This window comes from Homarus americanus, unplaced genomic scaffold (genome assembly GCF_018991925.1).
Source record: "Homarus americanus isolate GMGI-L3 unplaced genomic scaffold, GMGI_Hamer_2.0 scaffold37032, whole genome shotgun sequence".
Classification (NCBI taxonomy): Eukaryota; Metazoa; Arthropoda; class Malacostraca; order Decapoda; family Nephropidae; genus Homarus; species Homarus americanus.
The window spans coordinates 3644821-3661887 of NW_024731852.1; the positions used below are offsets into that span (position 1 = coordinate 3644821).

Sequence of the window (17067 nt, forward strand, 5' to 3'; positions counted from 1 at the left end):
CTTACTATTTCTCCAATTTTGTGGTATTAACTGGAATATGGTAAAGAAGAATATCTCCAAGAAGCGTTCTGGTGATCGCACAGTGATGATCGTAAAAGAAAGGCTATAACCCTTGAAGAAAAGCTCTATGTTATCTACCTCAAAATCACCCTTCTCCCCCATCAAGTTATATTCATATTTTTTCAAGGTAAAGTGTTACATTTACTGTATGATTTCATTATTTGATCTGAATGTAACATTTATTTAGACTGTGCTATCCTTTGTGTTAGGCTAACAATAATACAGCTTCACCTGGTAGGAGAACTAGAGGGATGTAGTACAGCAGTAACTCACGTAATTCTCACCATGTCAAGGGTTCGAGCCTCGAACCGGAAACACACGAGAAGGGCGTCAGCCAGTGTGACCTTCATTACCAAACACCACAGGTTTCCCGGTCTCCGGTTTCCTCCTGTACTAACACTGGATAAACCACCCAAATGACAATTAAGCTGAGAAGTGGCGAATATGATAAAACAAAAAAATAAATAAAATAACGGACAATCTAACTTGGCAGCCTGCCAGCATAAACATGTTCATTTCACACACATCTATGCTCTTAATATTTCTTATTTTATAGAAACATACTTTTTGATATACAGGTACACGCCTTATACTGTAATCCAATAAAATGACTCTAATGACGTAAAACAATATAAAAGACCACTCGAGTTAGAGTGAGTGTGTGCCTAAGTACATGCGTGCAGGAGTTAAAGTGTGCAAGACATTTGTAAATGAGCGTAAACATTTGAACTAGCATTTACCATTGCCATATGAAGAATTCTAGAACACATTATTTTTTCACGCCACAATTTGGAAGTACAAATACTGTACAGATGTGATTTTTCTAGCATGTTGTCTCTGTGAACGGTCCCATTGAACTTTATTAATTTCTAAACCACACATGTCCTCATGCGGAACAAAATAAACTCGTGTTCATCAAACTTTATAGTGGAATATGAGAGCTGTGGCAAGCCACATAAAATGAAATACTGTATTACTGTAGAGTATTGTAATTTTTTCTTACAAATAAGTGGTGTAAGCAAACATCAAATAGGGGTGTTGAAATCAATTATGGATAAGTGGGGTTGCGAATAGCAGTGCATGCGGTATTCCTGTAGACTATCTTAAAACTTTTAATAGAAACATCTCCGTTGGCGGAACCCCTCAAACCCGGAATTCTCCAATAGCTGAAATTGAATTTTTCTTCTGAAAATCGTTCCCAAAGCTGGAATTTTACAGAAAATTCTGACCTTTGACGATTGGGGGCACAATTTCCGGAAAATTCTGAGAAAATTTTCCCAACACTCGGAAAATTACGGGGATGGGGAGTTTTTTTCTCGGTTTCAGAGATGAAAATCGGGTGCATTATCCGCAAATTCTGATAAAATTTTTTCGGTAGCTGGAAAATTCGGGGATGGGGGATATGTTTCCGAGTTTGAGATATGATGTAATGGGCAATTTCTGGAACAACCGAGATTATTTTTCCATTAACCGGAAAATTCCAGGGACGAAGGATTTTTTCTGGCTTTGAGAGTCGTCTCGTTACCGGACTCTCTCATTCCTGGAAGTGCTCTACACCAATTGTTCCGGCTAACAGGGATATCACTACAGTAGACTCGCAACTTCCACGTATTTTTCTACTGCGGATTACCCCGGGGATTAGGTTACAATTTCCAATTTCAAACTAAAAATTTTTCAATTTTTTATAATGTCTAGTGCCTATTGTATGTTTATATTCAAATGAATCACTATCTTATAAGAATCCCAGCAATGTAAATTATATTCTCCCAGGTCAGTTCAGTGATTTTATGAGAAAATTTCAAGTCACTCTAAAGGACAGATAAATAAAATACTTTGGCACCAACTGTCAAACATATCACCTCAACCCCCCTCCTCCCCTCCTTCTCCCCCATCTTCCCAGACAGGGTTTGGTGGTTTTAGCAAAAGTTTTTATCTTATAAAATATCACAGACTAAATAAAGTTAGGAAGATTTACATAAATTTCTTCATTTATTTTTATTCATTAACATGCACACACCTTCCTAATAAAAACAAAAGAAATAATTGTCCTAAGTGAAAACCTGTCCTGTACATGTACTAAATTATGGTACAAAAATTGTTATGTCGAGTGCAAACTACCCTGTATTGCATGTTTATATTCAAATTAATCACTATCTTACAAGAATCCCAGCAATGTAAATTATATTCTCCCAGGTCAGCTCAGTGACAGGTAAATAAATACGCACTGGGTAAACCTTGGCTCTGGCTGTCAAAACACCTCATGTCCCCTCCCTCTCCCTCCCCCATCTTCTCAGCCAGGGTTTGGTGGTTTTAGGCTTAAAGTTTTAACTTATATAATATCACAGACTAAAGTTAGGAGAATATAATTATATAATTTGCATTGCTAGAATCCTTGCAAGACAGCGAATAATTTGAATATACAGTAGACATCATATATTTGCACGAGATAAAAATTAATCACCTGTATCACATTACAGTAATTCTAGTTCTAGTGTATATATATATATATATATATATATATATATATATATATATATATATATATATATATATATATATATATATATATATATATATTATATATATATATATATATATATATATATATATATATATATATATATATATATATATATATATATATATATATATATATATATATATATATATATATATATATATATTGATTTGGCGACTTATGAGTGTTTCTGACTTTACGCTGCTTTTTTGCATTACGAGGTCCCAGGAACGCAACCTCGCAGTAGTTGTGAGTCTACTGTATTCAATACTAATGATCTATGATTTGGAAAAGATTGATAATGTAAAGATTATGCTATCATACTCACAGGGTTAAGATGACAACAATTAACTTCTGTACCTTGTTAATTTGTCTGCAGCTACTTACATCAACTTTCATACATCTGGCCGCCAACAGGGGTCGTAGTGGCATTAGTGGAGTTGCTTTGGTGAACAGCTGTGTCATAAATACTGTTGGCCTTGGATGCTGCTTTAGTGGGTGTCGTCTCATCTGTGTGACCATACATATGCTTGTCTTGTGTGCCATTATGATGATTTGCTTTTAATGATTCTTCTGCAGTCACTTGATAAATATGAGGAACTCCATCAACATTCTGTCAAGAAAGTTTATATAAAGCTATATTATCACTGCTATACTGTACTATATGGAATAATGTCAAAAGCACTGCATGTATGCACAAAAGACACATCAAAGATGATTTTATTCAAAGATGTTTCAGTGCAGCTTGCAGAAAAACCTTTTGAAATGAATCTTCAAAGTGTAGTTTATTTTCCCATCTTATTCTGGTAAGTGAGCTTACTTCACATGTATGTATGTACAGTAACGTACTTGTACACTGTCAACAAAAACTTCTCAAACACCTGGGCATGATGAATATGAGAATGAGCAGAATGGGGCTTGTCATCTTGAAATGATTTCAGATTCTTCATTTATTTTTCAGATTGCATTGTGTTTATAGTGTTCGAGAAGCTTTTGGCGAGAGTGTACATATAACATATACAGAGGTAACTTTGTTTTACAACCAAACCTATGGTATGTTAGTTTTCATGAGTAGAAAAGGAAATTCTGTAAATGGTCATAAATTCTTGGATATGCAAAGAACCATTATTTTCTTTTTTAATTGTATGAAAAGAATATAGTGTATACAGCAAGTTCTCAGATATCATGGTTTCAAATGCTAAACTTTAGAGACCAAAATTAGTTTAATGTCGTTTTATCACAGACTACTTTCTATGGTGCATCACCGCTTTTCCATACTCTCTGGTTGGCATCACTGTTCTTAGAATCACAGTGTCCCCAAGCGACGCCAAGCCAGTCTCTTATGACTTCACATCATTCGTGGTGCTAAAGTGCTTTTCACTGTCCATTCGAAATAGCTTCCAAGTGCCCATCAAGTCCTACTGATGCTAGTGTAGTGAAGAGCCACACAAAACCATTACCTTGCTACAAAATGGATGTATTAACCCGATTTGAAAAGGGAGACGGATATGGTAGCCTCAGTGCTTCTAACCCCACAACAGTGACATCCGGACCAATGTTGACAAGATTAAGGTTAGTTGGAAGTGGTTTCTTGAGTGCAACAGACAACTCGTACCAGAGTACTGTGATAGAAAAGTGAAAAGATGCTGCTGATGGAACGAACTCAATGTGTCTGTGAGCCTTATCGTCCAGCATAAGGCCAGATCTTTGTTTGACGACAAAGGCAGAAGTGGCTGGTTTCAATGATGGCTTGAGGCCTTAAATATTAAGATGACAGGTGAAGCTGCCAGTTCAGATATTTGTTGCGCTAGACATTCCCACCAGAATTCAAACGGATTATCCAGGAAGGAGGATACTAATCGAAGCAAGTCTTCAATGGGATGAGAATGGTCTCTGGAAGAGGATGCCAGAGGACCATATATCCAAGGAGGAGAAAAGAGCGCCAGGTTTTAAAGCGCAAAGACCATGATGTTGTTGTTGGCGCGAATCTGCCGGTGACTTCAAGCTGAGTTTGCCAACCCACGGGCCCTAGAAGTTACTTTAAGGATCACCTTCCTGATCTACAAAGGCGAGGCATGGATAACCAGCGCCATAATTTGCCAGTGGTTGAACGGTATGCCGACCCTGCAATGAAGGAATACTGTGCCAAGGAAAAACCTTGACTTCAAAATTCTGATTGTTGACAATGCTAATCTCGACGACTTGCATGACAGTGTAAAAGTTGTATTCCTGACTCTCAACATGACAGCACTGATGCAGCTTATGGACCACACGCTGTGATTCAAGGCGTGATATTTACGTCATACCATGGCCCAGCTGCTCAAGGCTACATAAGGAGAAAATAAACTTACGATTCGAGAAATGCGTGGCTTCAACATTCTTCATGGAATTGACAACATTGGCAAGACATGGGAAGAGGTTTCAGAAAATTGTCTGAATGGTGTGTGGGATAAATTGTGGCCCGAGAGCCGCCAACAGTTTTACGGGATTCATGGACTTAGTCCCAGCTGTGAATAGGGATATCCTCAGCTTGGCTAGACAGGCAGGCACTGATGAGCTGGAATCAGAGGATATTGAGGACATCCTGGCATCCCATACAGATGAGCTCACCAACGAAAATCCGCAACAACTAACATAACACAGTCCCGTTGAAGACGCATTTACGACGAAGAACCTTAACGAACGCTAACTTCCAAGAGAATGGCAGAATCGTTTAACATATTCCAGCAAGCAATGCAAATCCTTATAGATGACGACCCAAACAGAGAACGTGGTTCAACTCAGCATTGATGAAAGTCTTGGTTGTTACACTGAGATCTATAAGGAGAGGAAGAAGAAGAATAGCACCAAGCAGTCAACTCTGGATTCATTTGTTTGCCTCGGGATGGCAGAAGCAGCTTCTGCAGAAACAGCTTCTTCACAACAGCCGGCAGCCGAGGAGGAGCAAACAGTGGCAGAGGAACTTAGAACAGGAGGAGGAGGAGGCAGCAGCAGAGTCTCAGTGACTCACCACCTCCCTCTCCCCGCCTCCTCCTCCACTCCGCCATACCCTCCTGCCACTACCCACCACACACTCGCTCTACCACCTCCGCCCATCGGTGAGTACCAATACAAACTTAGTAGTTATATATATATATATATATATATATATATATATATATATATATATATATATATATATATATATATATATATATATATATATATATATATATATATATATATATATATATATATATATATGTACACTAATTTCTATAGAAATGTCAATGATTTTCTGTATATGAAATGTTTTTCATGGGGCAAAGGGAAGCTGGGGAACGTAACTCCTGTATTTTATCTATTTCTTGGGGGAAAATTGACCCGCTTGACGTTGTTTCATATAACGTCGCATTTTCAGGAATGTAACCCTGACATTAAGCGAGAACTTACTGTATTTGAAACTCTGTGAGGAAGCTCATATAACATCATGATTGCAGTTTATTGTTGATTATTCTACTAATGTTTCTGATAAGAAGAAATTTTGTTTGGTTTTTCAAAACAGTTGACCATCAGTGATATTGTCTAGGCATAAGAGACTTTTGAATGGTCTGTCAAGATACAACTGTGTTCTACGCTGAATTTTAGCAAATCAAAGCAGAATACTGTACTCTACTCTGGGAAAGCTATTAGGATGAGTTTACAGAATAGGATAGCACTGAAAATCCAAACTTTGACATAAGGGCCATGGAACATTTGACAATTTACTGTGCCGATACACCAGTTGCTATATAATTAAGGAAAACAATTAATTCATAATTTCCAAATAATGAAGAACATATTTTTGTCAAATCAGAATAAAGATATTTACTTAGAATAAAAGTAAGTTATATATAGATATATTTTTCAAACAATGGGTTACTTTATTTTGACAGAAGTGTACAGATAATGATTTTTAGTTATCACAAGAGAATATGATAAATGGTGTAAAAGTGAGAAATTTCCAAATACTGTATATTTGTTGAGGAAAGAGTGCAGGTAACTGGAATATCTGAAGATAGGAATATGTGCAGGAATGAGGTAGTGAGAGATACAATAATTGAAATGTGTGTGCAGTTACAGGGACAGGAGTACATCTGTCAGACCATCTGGTAGACCACCCCTCTTTCTCTCTTGGCCTTGGTTAAGGAATGGTCCCCTCTCTCATTAATGATCCTTTGGGCACATTTGCTCTGGTGCTCCACCACTTGGTGACCTTCCTAAAAAGCTAAAATCTTTACATCATTCAACAGAGCTATTTTCCCATTCCCCCAAGTTTATGGCTCCCTTTTACCTCTAATTCTTCATGTTTTCCAGTTTCTAGATTTCTCCACTGTGTATCACTCCTTTATGCTCCAATTAATCCTGAAGATTTTTCTATAGTGTAACCAACATTTACATCAATTTACTGTATTTAGATATAAAAAGTATACAAATCCAACCATATTTAACTCCTACAAACAAAGAGAATGTGTGCTCAATCATAGTACCCTGTTATTAACACCTATTAACACAGTGCAAATCAGAAATACATGAGATCATGCAACAATCAAACGTACAGTATAAAATGATGGAGCCTGGTATGTCACGGGGTCCTCTTGGTGGGGTGAGGTTGGGTGTTGGGAACTTGGATAAAGGGAACTTTGGTTTAGAGAGGATTCTTGTTGAAGGGATGGTATTGAGGGAAGGTGATGGTAAGTCTGATTGCTGCCATTTGTATTATGAACTGGTGGTTCGGGAGGAGGGGGGCCATGATATGCTTCTTGTAGACTCGCCTCCTCCCACACATTCATAGCTGCTGGCTCTTCGGTGTCATACACTGGCTGAGTTGGCAGCCCATCTCGTAGCAAGTTCCTCACATAGCCAGTATTATTGACTTCCTGATAACAATGTTTTAATTAAAAGGGTGTAAGCTTTTCCTTAAAAATAAAAAATAGGGGCATTTCTATATTAATGACAAAATGAAACACACAAGCAACAAAACTAATGGTAAGAGAAAGTCAAAATAGAAAATGCTTCATGCAAATATACAGCAAAACAAAACTTATGAACAGTCAACCTATTTTTAATTTCATCATATGGCTTGAAGCAATTAGGTGCAAAAAAATTTAATTTCCTGTAAGGGAAGCAAAAACTGAGTTGGTAGAATGGAGAATAAAGTGGCCATCAGATAATATATATGACATACTATATATATTTAAGCAAGATAGACAACAGAACCCAATCAGAAATACAGTGGTCCCTCGGTTAACAAACACAATTTGTTCCAGAGTCGTTCGTTAACCGAAAATTTTGTTAACCGAATCTATTACTTCAATGGGATATTGGGAAATTGGTTCCAACTCACAGAAAAAGTACAAAGTAATGTATACCAGTAATAGAATTAACAAAACATTAAATATAAACTAAATACAGTACTGTACTGTACAGCATACTGTAAAATAATAAATAAAAAACAATAGAATACTGTATTTTAACTTACTTTGAGGTGTGTATGTCGTATTACCGGCAGCTTTGTTTACATATCAAACAGCTGATTGTAGAGGCAGTCGATGATGACATGCCACATGCTTTACAGAGTGCATTGGTTCTAATGCCTTCTTCACGTTTCATAATAATTTCTGCACTGTATCTAATCAATATGTTAACTAAATTTCAGAACGACCAATAATTTTAATGTAAAAATGCAAAAATATTCAAGAGACCAACAAAATCGATGTTCACTCCACTGTAAACAAAGTTAAACTGAGAAGCGTTGTTGGGTGATTCAATCAGCTGATGGATCACAAAGACTGTTCCCTGTACTGTATATATTATCAATATGTTAACAAGTTTCAGAATAACCAATAATTTTCATATAAAAAATGCAGAAATATTCAAGAGACCAACTTTCTTGATATTTACTTCACTGGAAACTAATGTAAACATAGAACCAATTACTGTATTGGCGGACTAGCCAATCAGCTGATGCTCACAACAAAACGTGTTTGTCGTAAGGATTTCGTTAATCGAAGTGAAAATCCTTGTGGGAGCTAATTCGTTAATCGAACCGTTCGTTAACCGAGGGACCACTGTACTCTACAATGGGATAAATTGACCTCTGACACCAAGTAAGTGATTAATCAGAAGATGGTTACTTGTGTTACAGGAATTTCAATATTTTTCTTTTTACCCCACAATGGCTAAAACACTGGAAAATACTGGTTAATTGCAGCCCAAAATATAAACTAACTAACTGCACTAACAGCTCACTGTATAAAAATAACCACATTATATGTTATTTAATACCTCTAATGTCAAGGAATTATCTTCACAGGAAAACTAGTCAAGGGTGTGAACCAAACTACGTACAAAAAAGATAAGTGACAATGTCAGTGATAAAAAAAATGAGTCCTAAATCACTCCTACTAAAGAAGTGAGAACTGGTACCAAAATAAATTATTTTAAGACTTCAAAAATATTCACATACTCAATGAACAATAAATTTTCTTCGTAATTCATTGCCAAAACTATCTCCATCCATTGTTCCACTCTCCTTAGATATTTGTTCCTTAGTGGGAGCCATCTGACAACTTTCAACTTAGTAAGCATAATGAACTGATATGATAGGGGTGTCAATTAATCTGTAGGCTAAAGTTTACTTCGTATACTGAGAATGCAAGTAGGGGATATTGAGACAGCAGGAGTGGTTATTTCAATTTTTTGACTTGGCACTTTTCTGTCACATTTTTCACAGGTTTTTTGCTACTCTCCTTTGAGGTTTGTGCACCTGTGATCCACCCCATATAAAAGTGGAAAGTGTAAGGGTGACACATAGAGTGATCTTTTACCATCTGCTAGAAGAGTCCAACAACATCCACATTTATGTTCACTTGGATGCTAATCTGATTCACCTCTTATAAAATCTACTGTCTCTTCCTGCTACTTTCAAGTGCTTTTCATCAATGTCTTTACCATCAATCTTCCATTCATAATGCTTTTTCACTTGGCCACTACAAGTTAGTTCACTTTTAAGCCAACATCCTGAAAGACACTACTTCATCTGCAAGCAATCTACAAATCTTTTTTTGTACCCCATCATTTCCAAGTAACACTATGTAAATAATTCATATCCATTGCTCATATATTTTTTTTATTATCTGTTATTTGGAAGCTTAAAGCTTCACTTCTATATAATAAATAAAAAAAAACATTTTTTGGTGAGGCTTCAAGCACTCCTATCTTAACCCTTACCCATTCATTATAGGTCAGAGAAACTCCAACCCCTCCTACCATAAAATTTTTAATCTCAACCTCTGCTGTCTCAATGTTCATTTAGCATAGGTTAGACATGATTATCTGATGACATGTGTCCCAGCTGCCATCAGAGAAATTTAAAGTAAGTTTTAGTGGTTATGGTCAATGAATGGAATTCCTGGGAATATTTTTCATGCACTAAATTCTATATTAACATCTTTAGTATACTACAGTAAGACCTCAGATACATGGAATGCATGGGGAATCGAGCGTGGCGGATAATCGTTTTTTCCGGATGCCTGAGTTACTATTATAAATATGCATCTTAAACCAAAGAACCGACAAACATTCAAGTTAGCAGCATTGTAATGGCAGTGCACAGTGTGTTTGGCCGACATGGAGGATGCACACAGCACCTCTAGTGGCTAAAAATGGAACCACAGGCGAAGTGCTGCCAAATCCAAACCGATTGTCTTGATTTTTTTATGTGATTAAAATAACTTACTGGAAATTGACTCCACAAAAAAATGCTGCCTGCTTGAGGGTTCCAGATGGTTAAATGCCGGATATCTGAGGTTATAGTGTACTGTATGATCAAGAGAGGACACAAGAAAGAAAGAGTTCAGGTGGCCTAAAAAAAAAAAAAAAAAAAAAAGGCATGGAAAACAGGGTTAATGGTTCTATGTTCAAGTAATTTTCAACATTTATGCACACTGCAAATTCTTTATTTCTTATATTAAAAACAAAAGGCCCAGGCAGCATTTACATCATTCTGGGACAGCAAATGCTGACAGTGAACACAATTTGGAAGGGGACTACCTATGGAGTATTCTGCTACATTTCCAGCAAAACTGAGAAAGTAGTTTTAAACAATAAGATCTGTCATCTTTTTTCAACTTCTAGTAATATCAGCCATCTTGGATGGTGCATGATGAAAACAGACGTACAGTAGTTTTGAAAAAGAAAATACTCTTGGAACATTTCTAGAAAGTATGCGCAGATGTGACCTTAGATATGAGACACACAAAACTCGAAAAATTAACACACACACGATGGAGGGCCAACAATAGCATAGTCCATTTAAATGGATAAATAAAATATAGTTAAGGTTTCCACACTTGAATGTTGCAATACCACCACACTTTGTGCAATTCTGCCAACTGTGTTATCTTTTGAAGCTACAGTAATTATACGGTACATGTATTTCATATTAAACATTCATCTCATATTACTCAGTGCTGTACATGAGCAAATTTAGGAGAGCAGCCAACTGCTCACCTGAAAAAATCTTTCAGGTGGACAAAAATCTTCCAACTACGTACTTATTTCAACTAACACTAATATAGTATTTACACATCCTGGGCATTCATTTCAAAATAATATGTTTGATGCTTTGCTTATAGATGTAATCAAAATTTTTGGAAGAAACTGCATGCTCGCATTATTACCAAGTACAGTGAGAAGAGGACACACACGAGCAGTAGCTCATATAAAGCACTGTTATTAATATTCAATACAAGAATATCTTGGGAAAATGTATAAGTAACCTGGGAAAACATTTAGTGTTTTCAAAAATACTTAGATATGTACAGGTATCCCTCGATATATGAACATTCAAGATACAAAAAATTTCCTAATACGAATGCCCTAAATTACCACCTATTTTTCATGTTATGAAGCTTACACGAATTTGGGTCCCGGTAAAAATTCAAATCGTGCGCCCCAGAGAGCGAGTTAGGGCAGCAACATCCACCTAGTGCTCTTTGCACCAAGCTGAGGTAGGAGTTAAGCTAAGGTTTTTTTTCAACTTGTAATTTTGAGTTTAAAAACATAACTTTCTTCATATTTTTTTATTGTTACATGCACACACAATCCTATTTATAAAATGTGCTTAAGAAAAAAAAGTAAAAGAAACAACTATCACAAGGTACAAATCATAAAGGGAATAAACATTTCTTTGTGTGTGAGAGCGGAAGAGGAGCATTGTTAAAGATCGGCAGCGGCAGCCGGGCTGTGTTGCTGTGATGAAGCTTGAGGGCGGCCATGTGTGAAGTAGCCAGCATTTATGTAAATGGCACAGCTGGCGGCTGTGTTAACCTTTGATTTAACTTTTCCTGAATAGTTTTTGCTGCATATTTTCATCTAGATAGTATTTTATCAATGTTTTTTATGTGTTTGGTAGTAAATTACAGTACAGTTGTACCCCGCTTAACGTGGTCAATTGAACCCACAGGGTACCGCGTTAAGTGAACAACAGAACATATGGGATTAATTCCAATAGAGACTGGCCCGACCCCCAAACTCCACTTTTTGAGACACACAACTATGTTCTAGTAAAAATAACATCTTAATTTTATGATGGTACATGCACACAATTAATACTTAAGAGAAATAGAGAAATACAGTCGCCAAGTTAATGTCCATTCAAATAATGGACTCGACTCCCTCCCCCTCTTCTCACACTACACTGCTGGCTCTTCCCTCTGAGAAATTTTTGGGGGAAAACCACTAGATTTTAATAAATAATACCTCAAACTAAAGTTAGGATAATATAATTGACATTGCTGGATTCCTTGTAAGACCAGGAATATTTTGAATATAATTGTCATATATTTTGCACAAAAGATAACATATTTACTCAAGAGTAAACATTATATCTAAAATTTGTATGTCTAATGCAAAATCTATGATGTTTATATTCAAAATGATCATCAAATTGTAAGAATTCCAGCAATGTAAATTATTTTCTGGCCGGGTAATTTGTATGAATTTTATGAGCTAAAACAAATATCTTCAGTTAATAAAAAAAAAATATTCTTCACGACACTATCTGTCAATCAAAGTACCCCACCTTGCCTCCCCCCCTCTTCCAACCGCGCCAGATGGTCGGTCCGTCCCAACCCCCCCCCACCCCCCACCAACCCTCCCTACCAGAGAAGCTTTGGGAGAAAATAGTAATTTACATTTTTAGTAATAAATAATAACTCAGATTAAAGTTAGGATAATATAATTGACATTGCTGGATTCCTTGTAAGACCAGGAATATTTTGAATATAAATGTCATATATTTTGCACAAAAGATAACATATTTACTCAGAGTAAACATTATATCTAAAATTTGTATGTCTAATGCAAAATCTATGATGTTTATATTCAAAATGATCATCAAATTGTAAGAATTCCAGCAATGTAAATTATATTCTGGCTGGGTAATTTGTATGAATTTTATGAGCTAAAACAAATATTTTCAGTTAATAAAAAAAAAAAATATTCTTCACACCGTGCCAGATGGTCGGTCGGTCCCTCCCTCCCCCCCACCTCCCACCAATCCTCCCTACCAGATGTGTGGGAAAACCAGAATATTTACCTTTTTAGTAATAAATAATACCTCAAACTAAAGTTAGGATAATATAATTGACATTGCTGGATTCCTTGTAAGACCAGGAATATTTTGAATATAAATGTCATATATTTTGCACAAAAGATAACATATTTACTCAGAGTAAACATTATATCTAAAATTTGTATGTCTAATGCAAAATCTATGATGTTTATATTCAAAATGATCATCATATTGTAAGAATTCCAGCAATGTAAATTATATTATGGCCAGGTAATTTGTATGAATTTTATGAGCTAAATAAAAAAAAAAAATATTATACTTCACCGCGTATATGAGTAGATGAACCGCGTTAAGTGAAAGTTCGGTTCTGGCGAGGCACCGCGTATATGAGAAATCGCAGAAAGTGAAACCGCGTTAAGCGGGGTACAACTGTAGTTGAGTACTATTTATCATTAGATAGGTAGTTTTTTCTTATTTGTAAACCAATTTCGTATTTTTGGGGGTATGAAATTGGGTATTTTTATCAATGGGAAACTGAACCCTATTTTTTAAATTTGTTCTGTTATTCCCGATACAAAATTTCACTTAATATTTTTTAAACCCAAACCATTCATTTATCAAGGGTACCCGTATATCATTTAATTTCATTCTAACTTTAGTTACTTTCTATGGCATCAGAACAGGGTACTGATGGCAATAAACAAATGTTAATTTAGGTTATCATACTATATATCAATGTCTAACAGTTGTCAAACCAAATTTAAGATGAAAGTTTTCAATGTCTAAACTGACAATAATGCCAATGATGACACCCTGGGTACACCAAAAGCTTCTCTGCACTTTGTGCAAGTAAGCTAGAAATGCAATCACTAATACTGTACAATAAAGCGTCCTCATGTATTTATAGTGTTATTGATAAACAAAACCAAGGCACAAAAATAATTGCGCAGTCATAATTAGAAGTAAAATTTGCCGTACATGCTATGTTGTAACACTAAACTATTATTTATAAAAAAGCTTTAACACTATGTTCATAACAACTGACCGGCTGGGGGTGTGAAGTCTCTGGTGGTTGCTTGGTTGGTGGTGCTGGAGGTGATGAATGATCTGGTATAGTGTTTTGCTGTGGTGTACTAACATTTGTTGACAAAGCAGGTGACATCACATCACCTACGATGAAGAAAGACCATCTTGAGATTTTATAATACACAGTACAGTATACTGTACATCACTATGGGATCTCATGTGCTGCCACGGGTTATTCATTCAATCAGAAAATACTGTAATTATTTATGAACTCTTCTCACAACTCACAAGAAGCCACTGGGACAAACAAACCCATATAATTTGCCCTTAGGGAACTCAAATTCTAAACACACTGTCTCTTAATGTTATTTTCTTATTTAAAGTATGTATGCAATGATATTTACTGTATTTTGTAATTCAAGGTGTACAACAAATTCTCAACAGAGTTTCTTTAACCTAAACCAGGGAAGAAAAGTCAGGTTTTGAGAATCACTGGTCCAGTTTCAAGGGTCTGTAAAATACCAAATACATAAACTAAGCCCAGGCCTTTGAACTTGCTGATTATCACCCCATCAATAATGAATACTGGAATACAGTTACTAAACAACACAAAAAGAAACAATGGCCACTATGTATAACTGACTTACCTTTGCGTTGTGTGGGCGTGGCAAGCTGCTGTGGAGGTTCAGAGGAAGCAGGAGGCCAACGTGCAGCAACTCCTCTACTTGGCGCCGACGGATTGTTTTCCTTGCCCTCCTCTCTACTGTTTTTGGGATAACATTATTATGCACAGCTGGCAAGTAAGTGAGAAATCCATATTTGCAAGGTATTACAACCTTTTCTAACTACAGTACAGTATGTTCATAAAAATTAAATTCTTACATTTATATGTAAATTTATATTTACTACAATTCATTTAAAACATTCACTGCCTCATAAATGCGTCCTTGTGTTACTGTCCACGCTTAACGCAACAAGTCCCTCATTTTATTCTAATTTATTGCTTCACTATCTTCACTTCTAAATTTCCTGAGTAATCAAACACCATTTTTTTTATGAGGCCACAAATAGTTCTTAATACAGTACAGTATATTCAAAACTGGACTCTACATTCAATATTCTAATAACATATGAACAGCCTAGTAATGGACTAAACCATATTTTAATACTGTATGTAGAAATCTCGTTAAAAAATAGTAAAAAGAGAAAAATAATACAAATTGTCTTAAAGTGTACAATAATAATAATAAAAAACTAACAAGGTTGTCACTAAATCAGGACAAGTTCATTGCCATTTTACAGATGCTTCAAGTCTAAAGGGCCATAAGCATAGAAAATATAATTATACCCACATGCAAAGTTGTGTAAAGTAGAATTACCTCAAGAATGTGTAATGGCAACACTACACATGCTTGACCTTTTTCTGCTAGCCTCCAATTTTTTTCCTTCTGTGTACATAATTAAATCCTCATTCACCTGCTCCTATTCTCTATTCTTAATAAGGTGAAAGTTAACTACTGTACTTCATGTATGAGATAGCCACACCCTCTTCAATTCTTCAATAAATTATCTGAGCATTACTGGTGAGTGTGCAAGACCTGATTATTGACAGCTGAAACATCTAAATAAAATTAAGAGTATGATACCCCTTTTTGATTGTGGGAATCAGAAAAAAAGAGCATTCAGATTAAAGGAACCTCCTAGAAATAAGCACCTGGCAGCTTTATCAGCTACCGTATCCTTGGCCAAGTTGCCTTACTGTTTACTATTGTTGTTTACCTACTCTGTCTCGGCACACAAGAAACTGTATACTCCCACGGTCTATGTGCACCGTATACGTATACAGTATTGTCTATATTCATGCTGCACTGCATAGTTTATAAACATGCTTATCCATTTATAAACCTATATGAAAACTACTGAATATATATTATCATAAACCATATACACTTTAGTAATGTAAATAACTCGGAATTGAGTTGTATTTCATATTTTTTAGTGCAATTCAACCTACCACTAATCTTAACTCCTTTTCCAAAACCTTCATCAATACAAGAAATATATTATTACATCTATTGAGATCCTGGACAATCACTGGATAGATAAAGATTTTATGCACAATTACAGTTCTGATTACATAATTATTTAATGCCACTAAGCCCACCCCATATAGTACCAACTAATGCTACACAACCAGAAGATCTGGACATGCTGGTAATAAAGCCATCACCCAGAAGACACCTAAATATATATATAGCATTCGACAATTTGTACCTTGATTGGCTGTTGACTGGTTTGAACTCTTTTAGACGACGGGGAGGTGGACGGTTCTTGTCCGTTGCCTGTTTTGAGTTCGTGATACCCGATTCAAACATATCTCGAGTAGAATGTGTTCTCTGGCCAATTAGGGTTTCCGCTTCCTGAAAAATGCAAGGAGTTTTTACAAAGTGACTCAATCAGACCAAGATATCAACTTAGACTTAGGACCCCCCTTACAGTGAAAAGGCAATTCTTAAAAGAAAACATAATGCAAAGTTCCTTGGGATTATTATGGAGTACTGTACCACCTTGGCTAGAAATATCACATCTATTACTATAAAACCAGAGCTCTTAAGTTTCTACAGTCACTTGTTGAATCGAAGCTTTTTCTTTCACAGCATACCTTGGTAGGTAGTAGGCAGCTGTCAAACAGGGAGGTACTACCGCCTGGGAAGATATTGGAAGCATAATGTGTTGTCTAATGGTACGTATACAGTATTTATGAAAATAATAAAAATACAAATAATGATGGACCATCCAACGTTTGCAATTTATAAATCTATTACTTCTAATTTCCAATAATTTTCATTAGCATATTTTATAAATT

The 17067-nt window shown here is 35.9% G+C and overlaps 1 protein-coding gene across 1 annotated transcript in view; it reads right to left on the reverse strand.

Moving 5' to 3' along the window:
- The window catches only part of LOC121867856 (drebrin-like protein B), a 66417-nt gene that overhangs the window by 17073 nt on the left and 32277 nt on the right, over window positions 1–17067 (reverse strand). Inside the window, exons 8-12 of the mRNA XM_042367981.1 lie at window positions 16476–16621; window positions 14849–14964; window positions 14221–14345; window positions 7156–7476; window positions 2980–3191 (exon numbers count right to left, since the gene is read on the reverse strand). Coding sequence (XP_042223915.1) covers window positions 2980–3191; window positions 7156–7476; window positions 14221–14345; window positions 14849–14964; window positions 16476–16621 — 920 coding nt within the window. The remainder of the gene's footprint in view (window positions 1–2979; window positions 3192–7155; window positions 7477–14220; window positions 14346–14848; window positions 14965–16475; window positions 16622–17067) is intronic.